Source organism: Papilio machaon, chromosome Z, assembly GCF_912999745.1.
Source record: "Papilio machaon chromosome Z, ilPapMach1.1, whole genome shotgun sequence".
NCBI lineage: Eukaryota > Metazoa > Arthropoda > Insecta > Lepidoptera > Papilionidae > Papilio > Papilio machaon.
The window spans coordinates 2,600,941-2,627,119 of record NC_060016.1 but is presented as its reverse complement, the minus strand read 5'-3'; the positions used below and the strand labels follow the sequence as shown (position 1 = coordinate 2,627,119).

The window sequence follows — 26,179 nt, the reverse complement described above, 5'->3', positions numbered from 1 at the left end:
TGTGTACAAAAAATGTAATGAGATTCAAAGAGTGAAAACATAAAATTGTTTTTGAAGTTGAGTTAATTATTTAACTTACCCCCGAAAATACGACCAGTCTTAGAAAGTGGATCTTCGTATTCTTTTTCCTGCTTTTCCCCAGCTTCCGCAGTAATCAGGGTCTGCTTTTCAACGGAGGGAGGAGAGGCCGCTTCGGCGGCGGCTTTCTTACGTTCCAATGCGTCACGCTTACGCCGCCTTATCATTTCACTTTTAGCTCGTAGTTCTTCGAACGGCAACAGAGCCTGCCTTTCCCAGTCACCAGGTGGCAGCACAATAGAATCATCTAAGAATTCGTTGATAGCTGATAAGAGTTCACGACGATCATCAGCTTTGTAAGCGATGGAATGGAACGACGGATTCGACATTAGTGTCGATATAGAACGACCGACTTCATGGTAGTCGAGATCAGCAGCAGTCGGACCTAAGAGGATGAACATGAATCGAACGGGCACAGGGACTTCGGTGATTGAAGGCATCAAAATTCCTTGCGCAAGACGGACGAATGCGATGGTTGGTTGATCCAGGAAACCCACAGCACCGACGAGAACTGTGGTCGCTTCGGCGTCTTCGGGAATACGTTTCATGATGGAGTCATTGTGTCCACGTCGCAGTTCATCCTGGGAGCCGTCTACTCCTGCGGCGACGTATTCTATCTCACGTTGATCGAGGCCCGGAGCTGACGTCTTCTTACGTGTTTCGGAACGTTCATGAAGAGGTAAGGCGTAAGAACTTCGACGCCCAAAACGTCGTTCCGACAGGCTCTACATCAAAATTATAAATTAAAAAACAAATAGTTTCTTATGTCAGGATGATATTAGGAAATGAGTAAAATTTTTGATGTATTACTAATAACTTATACTTAGGGATAGATAGTAGTTTTTAAAATAGTTACAAATTTGTTAATGAAAAGCGAACATTGCAATAAAAAAACAACAAAGAACTTCCAGGGAAACCTAAAGTTTCTTTCAGTCGAAAAAACTTCACACTAAATACAGTTCATAACAACCTAAAACAGCAACAAAAGAAAAAAAAAACAAATAGTACGAACATGATGGAAGATGTAATATTTTAAAAATAATTACTACATAACTTACAATGAATGAATTATGACGACAATTAGTCACATTATTCTACGACGACAAGAATACATTTAAACTAACTTATTGTATCTCGATATGGCAGGCAAGATGGTTGTTACGAAAATGACGGTGAATTCTTGTGTTGAAAAAGATTTGTCAAATCACTGAACTAAATATGCAAATTCATGCAATTATAGTCATGTTCAGGGATCTGAGGATGTATTTAACAATACTGAAAAATGAATACTTTATCTGAAATAAACGGGAGAATATGTTTAATGGGGTTTGATGTACACGCATGTGCAATACATAGTGCGTGTATGATCGGTGGCAGGCAAAGAGCGCACGCGCATTGATTTCCGTACAAGAATGTGGGCGCTGTGTCGGCGACAGGTGCCGGCGGGGGAGCAATGCGTGCAGCGAATGCGCGCACCGTTCGCACCGCCGTGCCCCAAACCAGGCTCCTCCAGCCACAGCGACTGCACAACATACCATCTTAACCTCTACTTTATACTCCTATGATCATAACAAACCGTCCGACGCAAGAATTAGTTTGTTTTTAAATTATGTTCAATTTCAAAATCAAGGGATTTCCCCTTTTTTATCAAGTTCTTTAATAGGGGTGTATCAAAAACTGAATAAGTATATACTTAGATAAATTAATTTTGTTACTAAATAGAGTAATATTGTTAATCTTGTTTAACTTATCTTTTAAATTAATCCCTTCATAAATATAAAAGTGAACTTTAATGAAAAGTATGTGTTTTTTTAAAATATTATGTTAGTCTTTTTTCTTTATCGAATGTTATCAAGCTAAGTCGGTTGGAACGAATCAGGCAATAAAGGCATCGATAAAAAAATCTGTAATCCTGAAGCCGGTTATGTACATATGAGCATTTGTTGGTAAAATTTAATTAAAGTGAGTTTCAAATGTCAAAACAACCCATATAAATAGTAACGTACCGGTAGATACCTTGGGCCTTGAATATTTAAATTCTTCATCACTAGTGCCTATACAAAATTCATGCCAAACATATCAACGTAATCTTCGATACTGGAACTTTATCACTGACAAGATTACCTTTCTTTTGCAAATGTTACAAAACATATCAAAAAACAACATAATAATAAAGAATCTACTTAACTGTAGTGTTTGTAAAGTGTAAATCATTATTTAAAATTACAAAAGGTCAGCTTTAGTTTGGAATCCTTAAGAAAAAGAACTATTCTTCACTATGACGACAATAGCTAAGAGAGAATAGAATCGTGTTTTTATTTTTAAACTTGTATAAAACGATAGATTTATAAAAGAAACTCTAATGATAGTTCGTTTTAAAAAGCTATTTAAATGTAGAGATTCGTTACTATCATAAGGAGGGTAGTTGTGGAATAATTTTAAACGCAATAATTATGCAATAATGTTAATTTACAACTGAACACAAGATTGTTATGTTCATCTTGATAACATACTTAAGCAACATAACTTTCATAATAATAAATAAATGAAAGTTGAATGAGCCCTAACAAATCTATTATGCATAATACGGAAACATTGCATGTTAATAAATAATAGATTACGTCAATATACGAGTACGAGTATACTTTTGTACAACCAAATAACCTACAAATATTCCAATATTATTTGATATCGTTTTATCTACAAAAAATTATATAACAAATATACTTTATCAAGTGCTTGTTAAAAAATAAAGGAAGAATTTTCTTATCAACGCGACAAATTACCTAAGACTGGTTGATATCGATAAAAAAATTCATGTCTATTGCGGATACAAATCGAACATATTTTCATAGTACCAGGTGACAAACCATTGAGCGGCTTCCTGAATCGCTGATAGATCATAAAATAGCAAAGTGAGCGTTGCCCATAAACATCAACAATAAGTTAGAAAGTATCAGATGCGTTGCCTACCTTAAATGAACAGAGGACAAGTTGTACAGAAAAAGGATATTTCCCTTTACTATGCATCCCCTTCCTCTCCAGATCAATCCCTTATTAAAAAAATGTGGTAAATGTGTAACATATCAAATAATTAATTGTAACTAATTCGTACAAACCTGCAAACTGGTGTATGAGGATTGTTTCTTGCCCCCTATTGAGAATCTGAATCGTTCGTCGTGCACGTGTTTGTGTCTCAGTAGAAGCGATCGCATTACAACCGGCTTATCGTCTTCCTCGATGAGACCTTCGGTAACCATGCTTTCGACCACCCTACGGACACGACGTAAGATTATATTTTACTCTTTAAAAGTGTACTTTTTTGTACGTTTCATGGATGATCGTGCTGGCAAAGTGACCTATTATCCACATTGACAAACAAATGATTTAGACAAAATTGTGATTTTTTTTTCCAAAATTTAGGTTGGATAAAGAAAGAGTGTTACCGATTGCAGCACCTCCTGGAAAAAACCTCTTAGGCGTACAATATACGAGGAATACGGGGACTTCCTCAGAAAATTAAACATATTCATTAAATGGCTGTCGTCGTTGAGGAATTATAACAATGAAGAAAATAATGTCTTTTTCTTTAAATAATTAATGTGGAAAAGAAATTGAGCCCTCATCTTATTATTATTCGTAACTTTTTAAAACTGCATTTTGAGAGGTTTTAGCTATGCCTGGTTATCATTGTTGAACTTCACTACCGATAAACCCTATAGACTGAAAATTGATACAAAATATGTAAACATTGTTTAGTACCTGTATGCTACACCAGGAAGATCCTTCTCGTCGAGGTCGAGTAGTACTACACCGGTCTCCAGACATCGCCTCAGATTCAGCAGTGAGTGAAACGAGAGAGAGGCGACATGCGGCCGACCCCATCTCGCAGAACCTTCCTCCACATCTTCTTCGTATTTGATCCAGCGAGCTGTCTCCTTCCATTCCGGATCACCATCCTCGGTGGCGAAAAGCTCATCGAGTTGGACGAAGACCTGCATAGAAGACATCACGAATCGTACTGATTAATATCGCGTGACAATAAGATATAGTACGTCTTAGTTTCAAATCTAAAGCTGTAATCGATAGATATGGAAAATTCGCATGTAAAAATCATTGCCGGTACGGTTAGTACATAATACTTTGTCGATTAGATTATGTTGTAATCTTACCGCGTGAGGCCTATGGTCGTACATTTTTTTGTATGTTAAATCCGAGAGTATATCAGCAACCCTGTCACCGCCATCCTTTCGGCCGACGTGCACCGTCGAGCCCTGCATTCGTATAAAAAATAAACTTAAAAAAAATTTTTCGTGTGTCAAATTTTGGAAGTACAGAAGTTGATCAGTAGCGTAATAGTCAATTATTTAAGCACTACACAGTTAGTACTTACTACTTTATCAGAGAAGGCAATTTCATCAATTTACCTTTAAACAGTACTATGGTTTAACAGTGATTCGATTAATATTCTTGGTTCACACGTTACAAACCTTGCGTATCTTATGTCTTCGTAGGGCTCTCGGGTCGTCACTGCGATGACTGCGCAACACGTCTTGGTCCATCTCCGGCATGTGTTCGTCCGAGCCCACCATATCGCTAGGCTCGTCATCGAGAGGCAAGCTCACATTCTCGTGCACCACCAATTTCCGTGTCTTGTATGGTTGTGGCACCTTTCTGTTATAACAATATAAAAGCTAAGTCATATCTACTAAAATCATTTGTGTCGTAGGTATATCATCATCGTCAGCTCACTATCCGTCGTCACTGAGGGGCTCGGAGCGTACCCTGAGTTAGAGGTGACTAGGCTATAGTCAACCACGATAGTCCAGTGCGGGTTAGTTAACTTCACACATATCTTTGAATTTTTAGATATGTGCAGGTTGCATCACGATTTTTTCTTTCACCGTAGGAAGGTCGGATAAAAACACATTGGTACTTAGCGGGATTCAAACCCAGGACCTGCAGATTAACCTTAACCACTGAACCACCGACGCTCTTTATATTTATAGCTCTTTAGACATGCTAATATTGGTAAATTTGTAATGTCTTAAAGACCGCCAGAGGAAGATGCAAGCAAGAAGTTAAAGTATACTATACTGTCATATCCAATCTTTAGTTAATAATAATATTATTACATACTCGTGAACCGTACGAAACGCTAATGTTGTGGCTGATTGAACATTAATTCAAGTAAACAGTGTGCTCTGTTATATATATTTTAATGAACTCTTTAATTATCCAAGGGACACATTGTTATAACTCGTTTGACTGGGTTAAAAGAGCACGCTTATATATTTAAGAAAGTAATAAATCTACTTTTTATAATTTAGTCCTATTTATATTGAAAATTGGAACGTTTGTTTGTACATTGGAAACGACATGTCGTGGTGTCTATGACATGTCATCTATATCTTTTGCATTGTTAAAAATACATTTCTAATACACTTTATCTGTACTATTTATCTTATAATAAAATGTTAAACAGCATATAATATCCAGCAACACGTATTGCCCTCGCTGAAATTTATCATTTTATAGAATCTGTTTCCGTCAGTATATAATTAAAATACAATTTTCAATTAATTGCAGTGCTTCAGAGTTCCGGGTATTTCGTATACGAGTAGAATTATTATTCCGGACTACAATTTAATATAGTCATACAAAGTTCAGAAATACGAGTTTTAAACAGAAATTCGCATACTGTGCAATATGTAACAGTGTGCATATGTACAGTGAGTGTCAAAGAAAGTTATTTATTTTTAAATCAACATGTTGCAGAAAGTTTCGTTTGGTTTTTATGCAATGGAAAGTCGATAGTATTTGAATAGAAACGTTTTTTTCGTCACTTTTAATTTGTTTGTGAGGATAAAAAGTGTACAGGCAAAGGAAAAATTACTTTTTAAAAGTGACCGTAAAACTATCAACCATTAGGTAAAAACAATAATTTGGCTTCGATTGTATTTCTTTGTCTTGTATCTTGTGTTGTAAATTCGTTTAATTTAAATAATTATAAAGTTATCGGCAAGCAAATAAACAGTGCCTTGTGATTGTGACTTTAGCCATCCGAGACGCGCTGCGCTGACAATCGAGCACGCCGCCGTCTCAATCTAAATTACGTCCGCGGATAATCTTATACGACATCAATTTACAACAAGTGAAACAATATTCAATCAATTTCATTTGAAAATAACAATCTCCTTTTTAGTAATATCAAAAATGCAATTATCATTCTAAATTGTTCAGGTCTGATTCATGAAATATACTCTGCAATTTTGTCTGTCGAAATTATTGTATATTAATTTTAAATATGTTGCCTGTTAAATTCAGCTCGATTCCCCACTAAAATAATTAATGTACAAATATTCCTTCGTAATAAGTTGGGATGCCATAAATGTTGTTAGAAATCCTCCAACAAATCATTTTTTGGTTCAAATTAATTAGTAACTAGCTAAACGAGTTCAAAGAGTGAAAAAGGTAAAAACCTCAATAGGAATCAGATATAGATAAAGATTTTTTCAAAAAGTTGACGTTAGTTAATTGACGATTAATGATCGTGACGAAAATATTATAGCAGTGTAAAGATTTTTTTCCCCTATTCGGAAAAACGCACCGTGAAAAAAATAAAACTAAAATGAATTAAACTATTGTTAACATGTAAATTATTGTTATTTTATTATTACATCAAAAATAAATTTAGACCCAAAATATTTTTAACAAATTTTGTTATAAAATTATTGTGTTTCGTGTTTTAAAAAGGTCACGACTATTTATATTATTCAACTTTACTAATAATAAAAATTAAACAAAAGAAAAGAGGTTGTATCCGATTTGCTTTTTATTACTATTTATATTACTGCGGAAACTTACCACAAAAAAAGGCCAACGGAGGCTGGTAGGTAAATTATACATTTACATATGAAATTCCAAAATCGAAAACATTGGTACATGTCTGGGATCGAACCAGATTCTGTAGCTTACAAGTCTCATGCCTAACCAATGCGCCACCAATGCTTCGTTTATCGTATTTAACATTCATATATTCGTACCTACAAGTTGATAGAATGTCGTGTGAATGAGTACAGCACCTCGATTAGTTTCGTACGCTTCATTTATGATAAAACTTGTTTGCCTCAAAGCTTGACGTCATTTTTGGCATTACTTGTGTTGAAACTAATTTTATATGACGATACATTTATATTTATATAATACGATATATACTTAGGGTAAGTCTCGAGCCTCTCGGTGGGGACATATCGTGAGCTGATAATGAAAGAATGTAATATTAGAAAACAAGCCATTTTTTAAATTTAACAAACAATGTTTGCTAATTTTTAACTTCAAAATTTATATGTAGAGCTGTATACGATAACTGACGTGTACGTATAAGCAACAAAATAAGTGCCATTCAGATAACCTCGTTGTATTGTCTAACCGTGAAATTTTACTGCTGAAACAAGTGTATTCAAAGATATTGTTTTCTTATTGTTTATTTTTCAAAGAAAATGAGTGGCAAAGATGATGTTTTTGTACATGAAACTCAATAGAGACAAACCACATTATCATTGCCTAGTATTACCATGATTAAATCCAATAATCTGAAAAAAATTATAAAAGCTATGAATTTGCTGTCACTCGTGACTTTAGAGTCTGCTTAACCTGAAACTGTACGGTATATGGCTGAACATTTTTGAATACCTCGTAAATTACCTAACAACGGTCATAAGCATTACGCGTAATTAGACTATTTTTGACGACAATGAGTACTAGCGTGATAATTTTGCGCGACGAATAACTAGGTAATTTTTAAATAAATCCAAATTACAAGCCAACTTTTCAAAACTTTTAGTTAGTGGCAAATACTCATTGAATTTAGACTAAGGTCTTTTTATTTTACCAATGGCATATCAGAATATATCGACGGCAGAAAGCGGAAATGTCGTATCTCGAAAATTGGCCCAAATAAGTTGCCCCTTCAATTGCTGTAACTAGTAAAAATAATCAATGGATTAGTAACTTTAGGACATACCAATTAACGGTATCAAATAACGCTTACATTGATAGGAAGTTGAACTTTGGAACGTATTTCTATCTTAATTAATTTAGGAGTTGTGATTTTTTTGAAATAGCTTTTTGGCTCTGGTGTAAAACTAGATATTTTGAGATACGACATTTCCGCTTTCTACCGTCGATATAGAAAATTTCATAGATGTTTAATACCATAAGAATATACATGGCATACAAGATGAAGTAATATTATCACATATATAGGTGACAGCAGAACTTTAATGTTACTACCTACGTCAAAATTGTACTAACAATAAAACGTATATATTTCAAATATTTTGTTCAACATATTCGATGGACAAAGGGAACAAAATATTGAGGAAGGTCTGTGTCCAGTATTGGGTGAATATAGACCATTGTTTGACCATTGTTAATGATATACTTACACAAATCTCTGATTACGTCGTTCGTCATTTGCATCGTCGAAAAGCTCAGTTGTGGAGCTGCGCCGATCGCCGTCGAACTGCACGCGTCTGTCTTCCACCTCCCGAGGACTCCCCGCTGAACCCGAACCCGAAAAACCCACCGACATCTGTACATTTCAATACATTATTAACACCCGATCACATTCAAATGCTAATAACATTTATAATATTCACACTAATTGATTTTAATTATATGTCCGGATTAGTTAATGGAGGCTTAACAATACCATCGGCGTTCACTGTTTGACTGGCTATTTAGTATTAAAACAAGGCTCGTTATTATCGATCGCAGGACGTCGCATGCTGACATTAATAATTGTTGATTGCACGATTACTGGCAGTCGCCGACGTCGCTGCCGCTGGCACAACCCTCGCTCGGTTGCCGTAGGGCGATACGCGACCTTCGCGACAGTCCGCGCCCATCACGGTGCACTCTCCTCAGTGACACGTAACCGAGATTACGATGCGCTCCGTTGACTGACTACATCGATCCAATTGGTGCATAAATAAAATTCAGAACGAGGACCATCGAAATAGCTGCCGTGAATAAGTTACATTTCACGGTCGGCCAATGGAATAATTACAATAACATTGCTCGCCCGACAAACGTCTCGAGTAAATACTCGAGACGTCGATGTTAGACAAATGTCTAACATCGAAGGCACATTGAAAACTAATTGAAAATAAGTTAACACACAAGCCAGGGCTTTGCGTATATTCAACGTCGCGCATTTGTAATAAGAGAACGAAACTTTAGTGCACACTGCAAGAATGTAGTTCGACAGAACAGCTACGTACTGACTGATAAGTTAATTATTAGTTTCAATACTGACCGGATGATCTGATCCCATGCTGTCCAACGGTAACGGGCTGGCTTGTGATAATTCTGTTACACTGGGTAAACTACCGCCATCTGCATACATAAAAATCCTTTATCAATAAATTTGTATGGGAACATGTATCACAAGTATTCACAAACATTTAGTATTATGTTTTTTTTTCATTTATGGAGACAAATTAGCAACCAAATCATGATATGTTATTCGACCAAAGCTTGACAATTAACTTTACGTTAGGCCACACATAAGATTCAAATCATCAAATTGTTTAAACTTTCGTGAGACATAATAATAAATTAATTAATAACGGCTTAATTCACGTATGATCGTCCCGTGACGGCACCAACTAGTTTCGGACCCGTCGAGGGTTTTTCTTCAGGACGAGTGTTTATTTTGAGAACTTCGCGGTCGCGTCGTGAGTTGAGTTACGTGAGTTAAGCCATTCTTAATCAATTGATTCAAATCATGTTTAATTTTTTTTGTGTAATTTTGGCTTGTCAAATACGCAACATTTTTTACCCACTTCTTCGTGTTCTTATTACTAGTATTCGTCCACTGTAAGATTAAAATTTAGATACTTTTTAACAACAAGATTAAGGTGAGCGGCAGGCATTAAAAAGTCTATGCTTGATTGTTATCTTTGGACTATCTAATATACTGAAGGTCTCGATATTGTCAACTTCAAGTGGTCAGCAGTTGACGTTCACTTTACACAAACTACAGTTTGACGTAAAAAAATAATTCTGATTGTGCGCCAACTGCTCTAAGTTGTTTGTGTACCTTGCATTGTTTGCTGTGGCACTGGTGCAGCGATATCCCGAAGCGGCGAAGCTGTGTTTTCCAGAAGTGGCGGAGGCCCGCCCTCGCCCCACAGCACCCGATCCATCTCCTCGTCCAGCCGGATCTCGTCCTCACCCTCACCCTAAGAATGTAAAGAACATCATTAATAATTTCCCGTATTCATTTTTATAAAGTCATTGAGAATCTATTTCCTATATCTCCACTACAATTTGAATTATAAATCACGTCATGATGATTAGCATAAAAATAATATAACTAAATACCGTACAAGAAGATGCTTATTGATTATAATAGCAGGCCCTTAATTTATGTTAATGAGCCTCCCTTAGTTATCCTTTAACGTGTGTGACAAATTAATTCCTTGATATCCATAATATATAACATCGACATACGACTAGTCTTTGATGTTTAATTGTTGATATAAAATCATATTCACACGATTTTTCTCTTCAGTGTGATTTAGGGAATTCTCCCAGATTATTCCGTATGCACTGTCTAGAAACGTTGCGCTACAGCGTGTTAACTTGAAGCAGTCTTAAATCGTAATAACAGTGGCGACGAGGAGAAAAAATATTATCCTGATCCGAATGTCACAAACATTGTATTTACATGATATAAAGGCAATACGCGATGGCCAAATCGAGGTCATTACAAATAAATAAAGGTAAAAACGATCTCCAATACGTGAGCCGAAGTGTTCGAGAGGATAATTTCGCCAAGCACAAGGGCGGACAACGTTATTTTAATTTTCACCCGACTTCGACATCGGAGGTACGCGTGATTGTTTTGCTAATACCCACCTTGTGGTCGCGTTTTATTCGATTCTATTGACATTGCCTTCAACGATTACATAAATAATACATGTTTTCACACATAGGTAATCGTACACGGTTATACCTCAGTAATTGAGCGTCAACTGATCGAGTATCCACATAAAAATGTGTGGGTTTTCACTACCATTTAAAACATATTGTTATCCCTTTCATTTCATTTCCAACATACAAAGACTGTAGATGTTGTAATACAAGTGTTTCGGTAGTCAAATGTCACGGTTAGATTATGTCTTTCTTGTTTTCAAATTACAATGTTGAATATTGTGTTCATTGTTACTGTGAATTACAACTGTGTCATCTATATAAAAACATATTATTATCTTTGTTTTCTTTAAACAGAATGAAAGAAAAGCAATATTATTGTTATACCAGAGCTACAACAATAGAATCTTACTGTTAACGGAACTTATGTTGTGCTTATGAAATTTATAAAAAAAACTTCCCTTTAAACCTTTACCTCTGTGACACTTCGGAAGTAGAATTTAAATACTAGATAGGTAATATAATATGAATACACAATGGTACAGATATACGAACATACACACCCTAGAATAATACTTCGTTAATCTAGGAATGATACAATTATGCAGCGAGAATATATTTCTAGAAAATTGTAACATAATTATTTAACGTAGAAAAATATAAATTGTACCTACATTGTAATGAAAAACTAAAATATCTCAATAATAACTCTGAATTGAAATCGATAGCGTGGACCTAGTTCTGCGGTTGAATTACTAATAAATGACATATACCTATAGTAGAGATATAATAATGACATATAAAGGCAATTGTTACGATCAATATCTGTTGCATAATTTACTCTTAGCTTATTTTTCCTAAATGCATAAATATATTGTCAACTCTCTCGATCTCTTAACGCTCGAAAAAAGAAGACAACGCTCTTATATATAGGGTTTTTCAACAAGAACTTTGTTTTCTAAAACAAAATTAAACAAAGAGTTTAGATGAAGATGATTCAAATTTTTATTGTATTACGAAGAGAAAAGTTTGGCAATTATGAATGAAAAATGATATCTGGCAAATTTCCACCACGACCACGCTGACAGATGTCGATTCTTTCATCAAAGTTTTTAATCACGTCACGGATTTTGAGTTTTAAGGCCGCGATCGATTCGATTGGCTTCGTATAGACTCTGTCCTTAACATAGCCCCACAAAAAATAATCCAGTGGTGTTAAATCCCACGATCTGGCTGGCCATTTAACAGCTGAATTTCGTGAAATTATGCGATCGGGAAATTTGGTTTGCAATAAATTGATCGTTTGATCTTAATTATTTTAATGCAATTTTCGAGCGAAATTGAATTCATTGTAGCAATTGCCAAAGCATCTACTACGAATAGGTCAAAAAACTAAATGTCAAAACTGTCATGTTGTTGGTGTTGCCCCAATTGAAAAAGAAAGTTCTTGTTGAAAAACCCTTTAGCTTCGGAATGAGTTACTAATTAGATCGTATTATTAATTAACATAAAACAGGTCGGTGTTTGTGAATTCGTTTACTCTAATCTTAGATACGGTTTAACCGAATTAGATGCGGTTTTCACCATTGGTTAGCAGTAGATTTAATTGTGCATTTAGTGATTAATTTTAATTACTTAGTGCATAAATAAATAAGAATCAACAAACGTTTTGTACAAACTTGTTTCTTAGATTTCAAAAAATCTTAAATTGGAAAGAAAAAAAAGGACCTTTAAAATATTTGCCATAGGAATAATACGTTTTAAAACGGAAGTCTAAAAAGAAATTTCAACTCCATTCTGACCCTCCTAAAAAAAATACATTCGCTCCGAAGCGATTTCATAACGGACTTCAAAAATGTATAGAACTGTCAATAACTTCGATAAGTCACGTGGTTGTCACGTACATTTTTACATACATTTTTGAAATACTTTATAGAATTGCTTCGGAGCGAATAAACTTTGTTTAGGGGTGCAGATGTTTGTGTTCTATGTAAAATAAGCGACGGAATGTAAACACTCGAGTCAAGGTGAGGCGACACCGGCTATTGAATGGCAATAAGATGTTGAAAAATATACCGAGAACGTAGCACCTTGGAAAAGTCGTCGCTCGGTGGTGAACTAAAACGTAAACACAGAAATTTCTAGATACTAATTAATTAAAAAGTAATTAATTAAAACAAAAAATTATATGTCCTACTACCGACTTCAATTAACTTTTATGACAACTAAAACAAGCGACATAAAAGAGATAATCTTAAACTTAAATATTAATTAATTTTCATAATTACAAATGCGAAAGTTTAAATTGATGGATGGATGCTTGCTACTAAATAAATCTTGAACAGATTTGAATGAAATAAAAAGACCTTCAGGTTAGATACAAATAGGTGTCGACTACTAATACTATCATCATCATCTCTGTCCTTATCCCACTCGTGTATAGTCTTCGCACCAGTCAGATTTTCGTCCTCCAGATCAATCTATCTTCCCGATCTATCTATCGCTCCGTTCTTGATCAGGTCACTTTTTGTCCAATCCCTTCTTTCATCTCGACGTCTAATGCTGCACGCTTGATTTAAAATTAGGAATCCAAAATAAGCGAATAGAAATCGATTGTACAATGTTTTCCTTCTTATGTAAATGCCACAGAATGTCATTACTGATTGATTGTGTACTACATATGTAGACCAATTTATATAACTGTCAACACTTCCTTGCGTAGTTCGTGTTTGAAAGTTAGGAATTATTAATACAATCAGACCCGCCTAGCCACGGCCTGCCGGCCTGATGACGGCCTTTTAAACTTATATATACTTATAATATTTAGTTTATTAAACCTTTACAATAACATCAATTGTGGTTTTTTGTTTTTACAAATATTTTTTTTAGATTTATATTTCAAGGTAAGCCTTATATGTTATTTTTTTTTCTCTTTTCGTATGTTATTTTTTTAATTCTACGGTTCTAACAAAGTTACTTCAAAATCATCCTTATCTTAAAACAAAACGAAATTTAAAACAGTCAACGCCTACGTAGACCGACAAGGACAATCCGTTCTAGAAATAAAAAAAAAAGTTGGTCACGAAAACAATAAAGTCACGGGTGTTATCTGAGACGATATCACTGATAAGCCCAGTGTTGCCATCTTGCCATTCTTTTTCATTTGGCTTGACATGTTTTGCATTTACAAAGGACAGACAGTTTTTCAAACACCCTCAATGCCTGTGGCATTATACCTAAAAAGTGATGCGATTTTGATATGCCGAATCCCAAGCGAAACCAATTTTGATATAACACGGCATGAATTTAATTAACTCTCACAAAATAAAATCTTTTCATGTCTTTCGCGCTACACTTCGCTTTGGTCCCGGTTCGCTTTCGCATCAGAGCAGAATTATTAGTAAATCGACCGATATGAGTTCACAGAGAAATATGAAACAGCAACACAATACATTCATTAAAAATTGAAAGCGTAATGAAAAATCGAGTCGACTTTCATTTTTAGCTTCCAAGTAAATAGTATAGAAAATCAACAACATGAAGCGTTAACGACCAAATTCTTAAAGTACGGTCGGCAAAACAAAATTTTGTAGTTGTAGTAGTTTTCCCCTGCCTAATAGCGATATCAGACTGATATTAATGTGTGTGAGCACAATATGATTAAAACACACATTTTTTTTATTTAAAAGGTGGCAAACGAGCAAACGGTCACCTGGATTCGCCGAAATAGCGAGCATTTATTTTAAGTTTTATATTTACCAACCCTCCAACTTTTGCCGGCGACTCCTTTCTTCCAGACTATGTTCTACATATTTTCTAAATTTTATCAAGATCTGTTCAGTCGTTCCAGAGATACCTTCAAACAAACATCCATCCATCCATCCATCCGTGCATCCACACATTCGCGTTTATAATTTCTGTACCTATGTTTATTAAACTCGATGAAAAGCATAAATACAATTACCATATCTGTCTGTCCCAATTGGTCACAAAAATCTGTGTTAACATGACAGAGAAAGTAAATGACCAAGTAGAAAACAAATATGTATAATTATTACAATATTTTAATTCCGGAATTCATACTTCCTTTCATAAAATTATAAAAGAATAGCTTTTTCCCGCAGTCCGTCCGCGCGGAATTAAAAAAAAACTTAATAAATTCCCTATGTATTCTTCCAGACTATATTCTACATATGTGTGAAATCACATCAAGATCCGTTGTGCCGTTCTGAAGATATCCTCTATCAAATATCCATCCATCCATCAATCCATCCATCTAAACATTCGCATTTATAATACTAGTAAGATTATAAATATATAATATAAGTAATTAAGAAGATTTTTTAATAGCAAAAAAAATATTACAAGTCACAGGAACTATAAAAACTATACATTCTAATTTTACCCTTAAAATAAACAAATTCTTTATTTAACAGCATTTAGTCGCTCGAATTCTAAACGATTAAATACTTAAAGACATGTTGCGAAATTATATCGGAGAAAATCTGGGTCATGACAATTTTCATTGATTAGTATACGTTTGATAAATAAATTATTTTACACAGTTTTATTTCTATAGGGAAATAAATTAACTTGCTATCGGTATAACGTTAATCGAATTGTAGCTGCTAATGTCATTAACTGTCCTAACAGTGTTTACCCGAAGCCACTTTCTTGTGTATCATCAAGTACACAAATTGTGACTGGAGGACTAGCAAATATGACAATAACCCAGCCAACAGTACTATGACTTCATAGCAAACACAAAATTAAACATCGTTGTTTACATACGTTACTCATGGGGATTTAATGAAAAATATTTAATGAATCCAAATTTATGTACGTGAGTGTACAACTTAATGAATTTCCGTTCGGGAACGGCGCATTGTGTACATAGAGGTACACGTGAGCACGAAAGTGATCAGTTTTAATAATCTCGCGAGCGTTGTAAAACCTAGCTCTATTTTCAAGTAAACTATTTTATTTGCATTCCGAAGCACTCAGCTTGTTTACGGGTATACGATATTGAAATATTATTTAACAGCTTTCATTAGCAATTGTAATATTGTTATTCCCGTTTTTTAAATTCTATAATAAAAAAAAAACCTTGGTTTTCTATCCAAAAACAGGTAAAAACATTAAGTATGAGTTTTTCGGCAGCAGTGTTTGTATTAGAACATCTTACATTTGTTTAAATGTTATTACACATCGCAAAATACTAAATAGATAAGAGTTGAAAATCATCATCATCATCATCATCAGCTCACTATATGTCCCCACTGAGGGGCTCGGAACCTACCCTAATTTAGGGGTGACTAGGCCATAGTCAACCACGCTAACCCAGCGCTTGTTGGTTGACTTCACACATATCATGTTACGAGATTTTTACACATGTGTTTTAGACGGATGCACATAAATACTGGAAACTCGTAGCATGTCCAGAGATAATAGTTCTAATTAGAGATTAAAACAAGATTTCTGTGGAATGGCCGAGTGTAGGTCAGGGTCGTGGGAGAGTTGCAAACATCGGATGGTTTAATGAAGGTTCTCGTTTAGTGATTAAACTTTTTAAAATTCACACCGTAATGTTAAATTTTATAATTCGCTTACAAATTTGAAAATAAAAACTATTAAGCATACCTACCATTATTATTAATGGGAAAGTTTGGATGGATGTTTGTTAGAAGGTAACTCCAGAACAGCTTAATGGATTTTGATAAAATTTGACAACGATATAGAACATAGTCTGGAAGAACATACAGATTACTAAGTTATTTTTCATTCCGCGAGAACGAAGTCGCGAGAAAAAGTTAGTGATAAATATAAATTGGTATTATTAATAGTTAACAAGAAAATTGGGGCAATCAAACATCAATAAATCAAGTTATAATTAGTTTTAAAGGTAGTAAATTTTAACTATCTACCATTCTACAGCAATAAACACAGTACACCTTTAAAACATTTTAAAGCAAAATTAAAATGTATAATCATAGATTTTTTATAATACTAAAGGTTCTTTGCTGAGTATTTTGAAAGGAATTTTTTAAAAGCATTTAATACGAGTATGAATGCTGATATGTTAAGGAACCCATGCAAGTTTTAAAATTGCTTATAAATATAGTGAGTTCATTGACCGAAATCCATCTGCCGACGCATACTTTTGAATGAGCCTATTGAAATTCGCAGCCCTATTTAAAATATAGTCGAGATTAAGGAAACCAGACAAAAGATGAAAGTAATCGTTAAGACAGCGGTTAGGAACGACGTCGTCGGAGGTCAGGGTCAGACGAGACTCACCTCAAACTTCTGACGCTTAGAATAATAACAAAGTGGCATAAAATAACTCACGGTAGCTCGCCAAATATTTACTTAAAGTTCACTATTTTTTTGTCTTAAATAAATTAAATTTGAATACTGTATATTTATAATAATCAACTAAAAAGTTTTCACTATGCCTCAATTTATATGATTGGTCATATGCAAGGTCGATAATTGATTTAATTACTTCTTACCATAATCATAATTCTACTTAATTAAATTATATTTTCAGGTATCACAAAAATATTAAGCCGCTTTAAACATGAAAGACGCGGGTGTGACCGTGGAAGGAAATCTGATATAAGGTACCGCGAGAGATTGCATCCGAATGTGCAGTGCGTTGCGGAGTTTTAGTTCATAAGGTCGGGATGTCGGGGAGAGACTGGCGGGAATGTTACGGCAGAGGCGCGCGCGTCCGCTGCCCGCCTTCATGCCGCGCGCGCCTCGACACCACTGTTGCTTACATCGCCGCTACACGCTCGCCACACGAGCCACACCGTCCTAGGTATAGTAACAACACTAACTGAAAAATCTCGGATATTTGTTTTCTACTTTTAGCAGAAAGTCGGAAACGAGCAAACAGTGAACTGCGTTCGCTTATAAAGCGAAGAGGGACCACTGACTAAAGAAATGTGTAAGAAGTAAAAAGATAATGCGCTGCAAGGCACGTGCAGAAAGAGGATATTTCCCCTTCCAACATGTCTCCACCGCTATCAGAAAAATTCCCCTTCCCACCCTTTCCTGAAAAAAATAATAATTTGAATTTAGAATTCAAATTATAAATAAGTAGCTGTCGCCCGTGACTTTGTCAGCGCAGTATTTAAAAAAGCAGCTTATAATATGCATCTTGCATCAGCTACTTTCCCGTCCAAGTCCAGTCAAAATCAGTCTAGCCGTTAAGGAGATTACGCGCAAAAAATGCGGCTTTGGTGACAGATAGACGACCCTTAAGTTAGTACCGTAAAGATGTTATTTGTTTTGTAAGATTATTAATGGGTGACCGGATTTTTCGTTACTTTTTTTCATTTTTATTGAATAAAATCCCTAATAGCGCGAGTTCTTTTTAGTGTAGCGTTAAGTACCAACATTACGACCTTGGTTTTGCTTTCAATATGATAGCTCTATGGATTAAAAAACACTTGTCCTATTTTAATATGAATCATATGGTCACCGTAGTAGTACCGGATTCCAGCCACCCGTCCCCTCATCGCTTCAGGTTTTACGTCACGAGTGCCCCGTTGGAACTGCGACTCGCGCTTTTTTTTGGGACATGCAAAGCGACAGAATATGCCTTCAAACTCGATTACTACATTTTATATTTTTACTTTGTTTTATTTTTAGTTAGAGTACTATAGTAAATTGGATTTCGAGCTTTTAGCGCTCTTTGACTTAAGCTCTATAAAGCTCATTTTGCTGAGAGACTAATGTTAGTTTCATACGCAGGCAGCAAAGTGAGACCGAACAGTAGGACAAGTACTAATGTTGGAACATAAACGCCATGACAGAACAGTGCTGTTTTGACGGTAGGTGTTCAAACAATAGCTATATTGCACTATATACTGTTCTGCCCTCGTGTACTCGTAAAACTAGTAACTAGTAAAAAAAACTTAAGGGCATAGCCATAAAAAGTAGTAACTTAATTTAGCTCAAACTTATGTCAACCCTTTTATGTCACGCTAATATTAGACAATAGCAGAAATTATGCTAATTTAAATATGATTATGCTCAGGCTTCAGAAATGCGATCTTAACAAATACATAACAAATAACTTATATCGGAGTCAGTATTGGTGATACACATTTCTCTTGTCTTTAATAACCACGTTGACCTACATTTCAATGACCGGCGGTGAAAGGGTTAAAACGCGTATTTAACTAAACAGTGTAGTCATTGTTTATTTAAACACGCTTTTTACTTATTACTCCAAAAATACAGTTAGTACTATGTCCCACCTTATTATTATAATGATAGAATGGGTAGGGAAAGAGGACTAAAATTAGGCCTCTGGAACGCACACTCGTCAGACGAGCCGCGGAATTGCTTCCACCTTATGCCTGTCTTCTGTGTGGTCGAGGTATTGGAGCGGGCGAGCAACAGATGTTTACCATTCGTGCAACAGATGTTGTTGCTGCTTGCGTCTACCACTGTAAAATTAATTTTAGGGACTTCATTAGTAACCATAAAGGTTAGCAAATTAATCTTCAAACGACTCTGAGTGCCGTAGCAGATAAGATCTAACTATATATAGTGAAATATATTAAAAATTTTACAATAAACCAAACCTTTCTAGATCTTACTAATATTATAAATGCGAATGTTTGGATGGATGGATGGAGGCATGGATGTTTGTTTGAAGGTATCTCCAGAACGGCTCAAAGGATCTCACTGAAATTTGGTACAGATGATGATCATAGTCTGGAAGAACACATAGGCCAATTTTTTGAAATTACATAAGTATGTATTTTCTAAAAATTCCGCGCGGACGAAGTCGCGGGCGATAGCTGCTATTGTTGTAATCTTTATTGATCAACTAAACACAGACAAATCTTCCTTTTGTGCTGTACACCTGTTTTCCGACAAAGATTTGCTGAATGGAACTACGTTGTTCACAGAGCATTTTGTGAAGCTAAAACATCTTTTCAAAATAATATCATGATAGAATTGTACATCATTTTCACCTTACTAACATTATAAATGTGAATGTTTAGATGGATGGATATTTGTTAGAAGGTAGAAAGGCTTAACGGATCTCAATGAATTTTTGCATAGATATAGATCATAACGAACGGCCGATGGGGCCGCAAAGTATTTGAATGGACCGATGATCTGGTCAAGGTTGCGGCAGTATCCTGGATACGGGTTGCACAGGACCGATCATCGTGGCGATCTTTGATGGAGGCCTATGCCCAGCAGTGGGCGTAACGAGGCTGAATGGATAGATGGATAGATCATAACCTGGAAGAACACATAGGCTTATATTTAACTTTTTTAAATTCCGCACGGAGTCGCGTACAACAGCTACTTTGAACATAAACTGAACTTAGCAGGATAATCCTTACATTGTACTCTGCAGTGTAAGTTGTTCGGTCAAAGCTTCTATGCTTTGACAATTCTCGGAGAATGGTTGGCTCTCTGTGGATCGTATTGGAAATTACGTAATTCGCAGAACTTGTACCGACATGGTTGAAGAGTTGTTACTTATGTAATATTTAAGTGACAATGGGCGAATAATATACTCAAGGGCGAACCTGTTTTTTATAGTAGAAGGTGGTAAACAAGCCAGCGGTCGGGATTGCGTTATTTCTTTTTTTTTTTATTTTGTACTTTATATGGAATATTAAATAGTAAATATTTAATAATAAAAGAATAATTACAAAAGATATTACAGAAAAATATTGCACCAACGGTTACGGAAATCCATGACTCAAGCAACCAGTGGTCAGAGCTGCAGACACTCCTGACCACTAACCTGTTTAGCGAGCGCTTGGGACTGTTGGTCGAAGCTCTTCGCCATCACTCCAATTAATTATTAGTATTATTATTTGTGACAATCGCCTTCGTATCGTCATTGTCAATTATGTTAAAATTAGTACTCTACGACCGACTGTGGCGCTGCACAAATTTTTATACAAATTTTGTCGATTAGGATAAAATCGCGATTGTAACATATATTCGTGCTAGGCGCACTATTTTTAGTTTAGTAATTATGTAAAAACAAATGATACAGTACAAAATTACATATAACTATTGTCAATTCACTACAAGTGATTACAAAGAGATATAGAAGAACACTATTTCAGTTAACAAGTCAATTCAACTCGCGTCCGGAACGCTTCAGCAACATCCGTACCCGACTGCCTTATGGCTGTGATTTCAATGGTTTCATATGAATTATTACAATATACATTTTAAAACAAACGAACTATAAACTCCATCAGTGTAAGCGAATACTTCGTTTTATAATGAAATATACTATCTAAAAATTAAACTCTAAAAAAGTAATAAAACACATCAAACCGTTTCCATTGTTAAATCATTTCAAAAAAATATTTTACATAAACTATTTTTCATAAACGGAGACAATATGTTGTGTCATACAGGATTTCCGGAAAACAACCGCAACAATATTTTGGAGCAAAGCTACTTAATTGTACATAACTTTTTAAATTATTTTTTCAATCAAGCGATTGACAATCTCACATTATCTTTTCAACTAAAGACTTTTACGCTTGGAGATAGAAATGAAAAATTTCGTTCAGGATTAATTTAAAAATGATTATGCTTTTTATCGAGATATTAAATCTGACGGATTTTGTTCCAATCAATATACATTACGGAAGGATTAGCGATATCTAAAGATTTGCTCTTTCTATTTATCCAAAATTATTAAGTCTTACGGCAAGTTTGTACTGTCGAAATTAATATTTGACGAAATTAAAAACATGTTGTAATTTCTCTATTCTATAAAGACATGTTTTACTTGAATTGTCATTTATAAGTTACTTCTACAACTTCCAGTAATGCTACTGCGAAACTGGCAGTAAACCGTGGCGAGAGTCGCAACTAGTGGGAATAGGCACTGGTAATGGAATAGGCGAAGTGGAAATAGGCACTAAGACAGTCTAGACTAGACTTTTTCCGAATATGTTTTAATTTGTTTCCGATTGCTTTCTGAATTGTCGGTGAACAACAAAAAATATTACTTCACTATAAATGAGTTGTTAGACTAAGTTGGTATGAACCCATGATGTTGGTATACATATACCCAAACCTGTGCGGTTTATGTATAAAAATTAAAAAACACATAAATGTCTGTACTTCAATTCAAAGAGATTTCCAATAAATGCATGTTAGTGAACTGGTTCGTTTTTACAAAAACGTTTTGATTTTATCGATATTTCTCTCACATCAAAGTTCAAAGGATCGTAGGATTTAACGTTAAATTCGGATTTTGAAATATCGAATTCAGTAATTTGCGAATCGTGTTAGAGCATTTCATTGAATTCTGCAAAACCTGTAAATTAAACATGACTGACTTTTATTAATACAGACAGACTGCCAGCCATTTTATTCTTTGTGACAAAACAGGGAATTTTTCCAGGAAACTTAACGTAACACCGATCCCGGGGTTGCGTTACAGTGTCAGAACTTGACGTTTTTTTTCTTCTTTTTATTAAAATATGTCAGAAACATATTACCATTCAGGACATATGCAATTTATAGGCCGATATCGGCCAAGATTACATCATCATCATGCATGCAATTTTATGTTTTAAATAATAAATATAATGTTGAAAAAGCTATCGAACCAAAGAAAAATAGACAAATAATAAATAATATTAATAATATAATATTAAAATATTAAAAATATGATATTAAAAACAAGTAGGTATATCACTATAGTGTAATTCTACGATAAGTAATTAAAATTTATTTTGTTCTTAAAGCAACAGAAATGCCGTCGAGTTATATTTTTTTAAACGAGATTCGATATAAATAGGACATCTAAGCAACCTCGCAACAACAACGAGTGGACGAACCTGTTGCAGCTGCTTGTGGCAAGGTTACACCTAACGCACACTGATTCTGATATAGTCTATAATTATTACGTTCATTCGTTAAGATATGTTATATCAATACAACACGTCCAATTACTCCTTTACTAATGTTACTATGGCAAGTTTGCTCCAGCAAAGCATATTTACGTAACACCTCAACATTTATTTAATATGTGGAAAGTTTCGGAAGAGACATCTATGTTCGAATAGTACATGCGTCGACCAATAATTCAAAAGTAAAGTTGGTAAATTTTTACTTTATTAAGTACTCGCCCGCGAGTTCATACGCGTGGAGTAAAAAAAACTTAATAAGTCTTATGTCTCCTTTGAGACGATGTTTTACATCTGTACCAAATTTCATCAAATTAAATCAAATTCCATCCATCTAAACGTTCGCATTTATAATATTAGTATGAATTCGATTTCTCACATAAAATTATCTTTCATCCGTGTAATTAAAATTGATTCCTAATTATAGTAGTTTAGTTGTTTATATTTAAATTCTACATTTATTTAGGTAACGACTAACCACTAAAACAAACCGATACAAAATAAATATGCAGCAAAAATGCGAAGTGAAGCGGGTAGACGTAACTCTACAAATGTTTGTCCAACAAACTCGATTTATGACATGAATGTTTGAACAAAGTTGACAGAACACACCGCGCCTGTGGATCACGTACCAATGCAACCGCAACTCATCGAGTGCGGTTAAACATCTATCTAGACAAAAATATGCATATATCCTTCCAATTAATATCAATTTTTAATTTACTGAACGAGACGAGTATGATAGTATATTTGCTAATGTAAAAAAGTATAAGTGTGAGTAAGAAAAGCGTATATTCAGATATTATGTCGCCTGATAGATATGTATAAAAACTAGTAAATACTAGCAAACAAGGCAATTAAAAAATATAGCGAGCATCAGCAACACCATGACCCTAGACAAAAATAAACAAATTATATAAAATCACACCATGACCCTAGACAAAAATAAACAAATTATGTAAAATCGTTTATTATACTTGTAGTCGGTTTTCCACATATCGTCTCGACGCCTTTTAACAGACAGAGAAATTGTAAAAATATTGATATATTTCCAATGTCGATAATCGCTTTGTAATAAACATAGAGAGCAGACATTCTGGGAAAACATCTTGAAACCCCCCGCATACAATTTATATTTTCTCCCTAACAAGCCGCTTAATTTTGAATATAGAATGTAATAAAGATATTTAGAGACGTTGATATAAGAGAGAATACAAACACTTTGTTCTGGAAATATCTGAACGTAAAAAATAATTTTGTAAATTTTCAAAATCTATTATTATAGAATCACTGAAATCAAATTATCTGAAACAAACAACGAAACCTTCACATGTAAAATATAATTTGAAATACTAAAAGACATGTACTTTGATGTGAAGTAAATAGAAGCTAGTAATCGAAAAACTTAGATTTGTCAGATTATGTTGATACGCATGTGTGAGTGCAGTTAAATTCTAGACTACCTTAATCTAGTTCCAGGCACGGCGTATAACACCTGTTTAATTATTTCTCATATGTAGCTGTAATTGATTTTGCCATGAACTATTAACTGTTCATACATATAATAAAACCATAATTGTATCCAGCTCGTTAAAAAAATACATATTTCTTTTCCCAACGTGTCACAAACGCCATAGTAAATTTGTATTAAAATACGGGCGTAAAGTACACCAAAAATCTCATACTAATTTTGACATCATTTTCGATAAGGATACGTACCTTTACTGTACCTTTACATTAGTGAACATAATGTTTGAAAAAACTCCCTTTAGTCAGCGCAGGTAAAGATTCTCAAACCTTTTTTGTTTCGTAAACCCTTTTCAAAATTTAACTGCTTTCGGTTGTTCCCCGCTGCTACATTTCTTCTTCAATTGGTGAATCCTTAATTTTATTTGGCGCCTTTTTACACCGCCTGCAAGTCTTCCATGGACCCAACAGAACCATCTGGACGAAGAAGTAGAGATGGCGTGATGTCATAAGAGAGTGTTTTGTTTACTACTACGACTAATCGGTGGAACTATTTTATACCAATACATGTTTTATATCTTAAAAAAACTGAAATTGGACCCTTGGAAACTGAAATTGTGCCCTTCACTTTAACGGGGTTTATAAGAGGACGGGAGGAAAAGTCCTTTCTCTTTGGTTACGATAGCGAAAACGCTTACGAGAGTGAGTGCTAACGGTTCTAAATATATTATACCTGATACAACTTATTTCGAGAGTTGTTGACCTTTACATGGCATTAATTATCATGCACGTAACACGTTACAAATTATTTAATATATAACTCTCATCCGCTACTTCGTCAGAGTAAAATAATAAAAAAACGAGCAGTATCTCATACTCTATTCCAGACTGCAATGTAACTCTATTCTAAATTAAATTAATATTGATTCAGCTGTTCAGATGTTATTTGGTAACAAACACTCATACATATTGTTTGTGTTTACCGCCTCAAAGAATTTCCATTCATGTTTAATCCCTGACTTAATCTCCGTATGAAACTTGTACAAAATAGTTCCTATGTTATACTCAGACACATTCATTAGTCTTATTTATTATTAAATCGATATCACCTGAGAATACGTACCTATTAAAGTTAACTTAGGATGAAACAATTTTATTGTACTTTTGATTATAAATTAGTTCTTAATAATATCTGAATAAAAACTAAATTAAACGCACATTGAATAATATTAGTATGTTAGCGTAACGATTGGGCGTTGTTGTGATCGGAGCATCGTATACAAAACACCACGTGCTTCCCGGCTCGGCTCGAGTCGCGGGTATTATTATCTCGAGCGAAATCCGGCCAGCGATAATGCAGCGGGGTGCGAGGCGACACTTTTCTAAGGTCAGGGTCGCGCGCGGTCGATACCGCCCTCTTTATTAGGGCTATCAACTTTATAATGCTTTGTTTTAATCTAAAATTTAAGAAATATCTTAAATATTTTATTAAACTGTTTAATTTTAACTTCCTCCCTTTATTTGAATCAAATCTAGTAATTTAAATTAGACGGACCATCCTGTTGATAATTTGAGCCGAAATTTTGAACCTAACTCTAGTGTAGAAAAATAAAAATATTATTTTTTACTACAGCCGTATTGACGCTTAAATTTATTGTTATTTATCTATTTCAGGACCGAGTTAAAATCTTTTATTTTATTTTTAAAAAGTGGATTTAGTATGATGTTTAATTTGTAGGTATAAGTACGGTGAAGTATGTTAT

General features: G+C 34.6%; 1 protein-coding gene across 3 annotated transcripts in view; it reads right to left on the bottom strand.

Moving 5' to 3' along the window:
* LOC106720039 (anion exchange protein 3) overlaps window positions 1-26,179 on the bottom strand; it is a 53,603-nt gene that overhangs the window by 7,748 nt on the left and 19,676 nt on the right. For 2 of the 3 annotated variants that reach the window (XM_014514599.2, XM_014514597.2), the window contains exons 2-10: window positions 10,187-10,328; window positions 9,401-9,480; window positions 8,529-8,674; window positions 4,569-4,752; window positions 4,251-4,352; window positions 3,841-4,073; window positions 3,198-3,351; window positions 1,487-1,600; window positions 80-803 (exon numbers count right to left, since the gene is read on the bottom strand). In XM_014514599.2, coding sequence (XP_014370085.2) covers window positions 80-803; window positions 1,487-1,600; window positions 3,198-3,351; window positions 3,841-4,073; window positions 4,251-4,352; window positions 4,569-4,752; window positions 8,529-8,674; window positions 9,401-9,480; window positions 10,187-10,292 — 1,843 coding nt within the window. In that variant the 5' untranslated portion in view covers window positions 10,293-10,328. The remainder of the gene's footprint in view (window positions 1-79; window positions 804-1,486; window positions 1,601-3,197; window positions 3,352-3,840; window positions 4,074-4,250; window positions 4,353-4,568; window positions 4,753-8,528; window positions 8,675-9,400; window positions 9,481-10,186; window positions 10,329-26,179) is intronic. The other variant, XM_014514600.2, reaches the window with a different exon arrangement.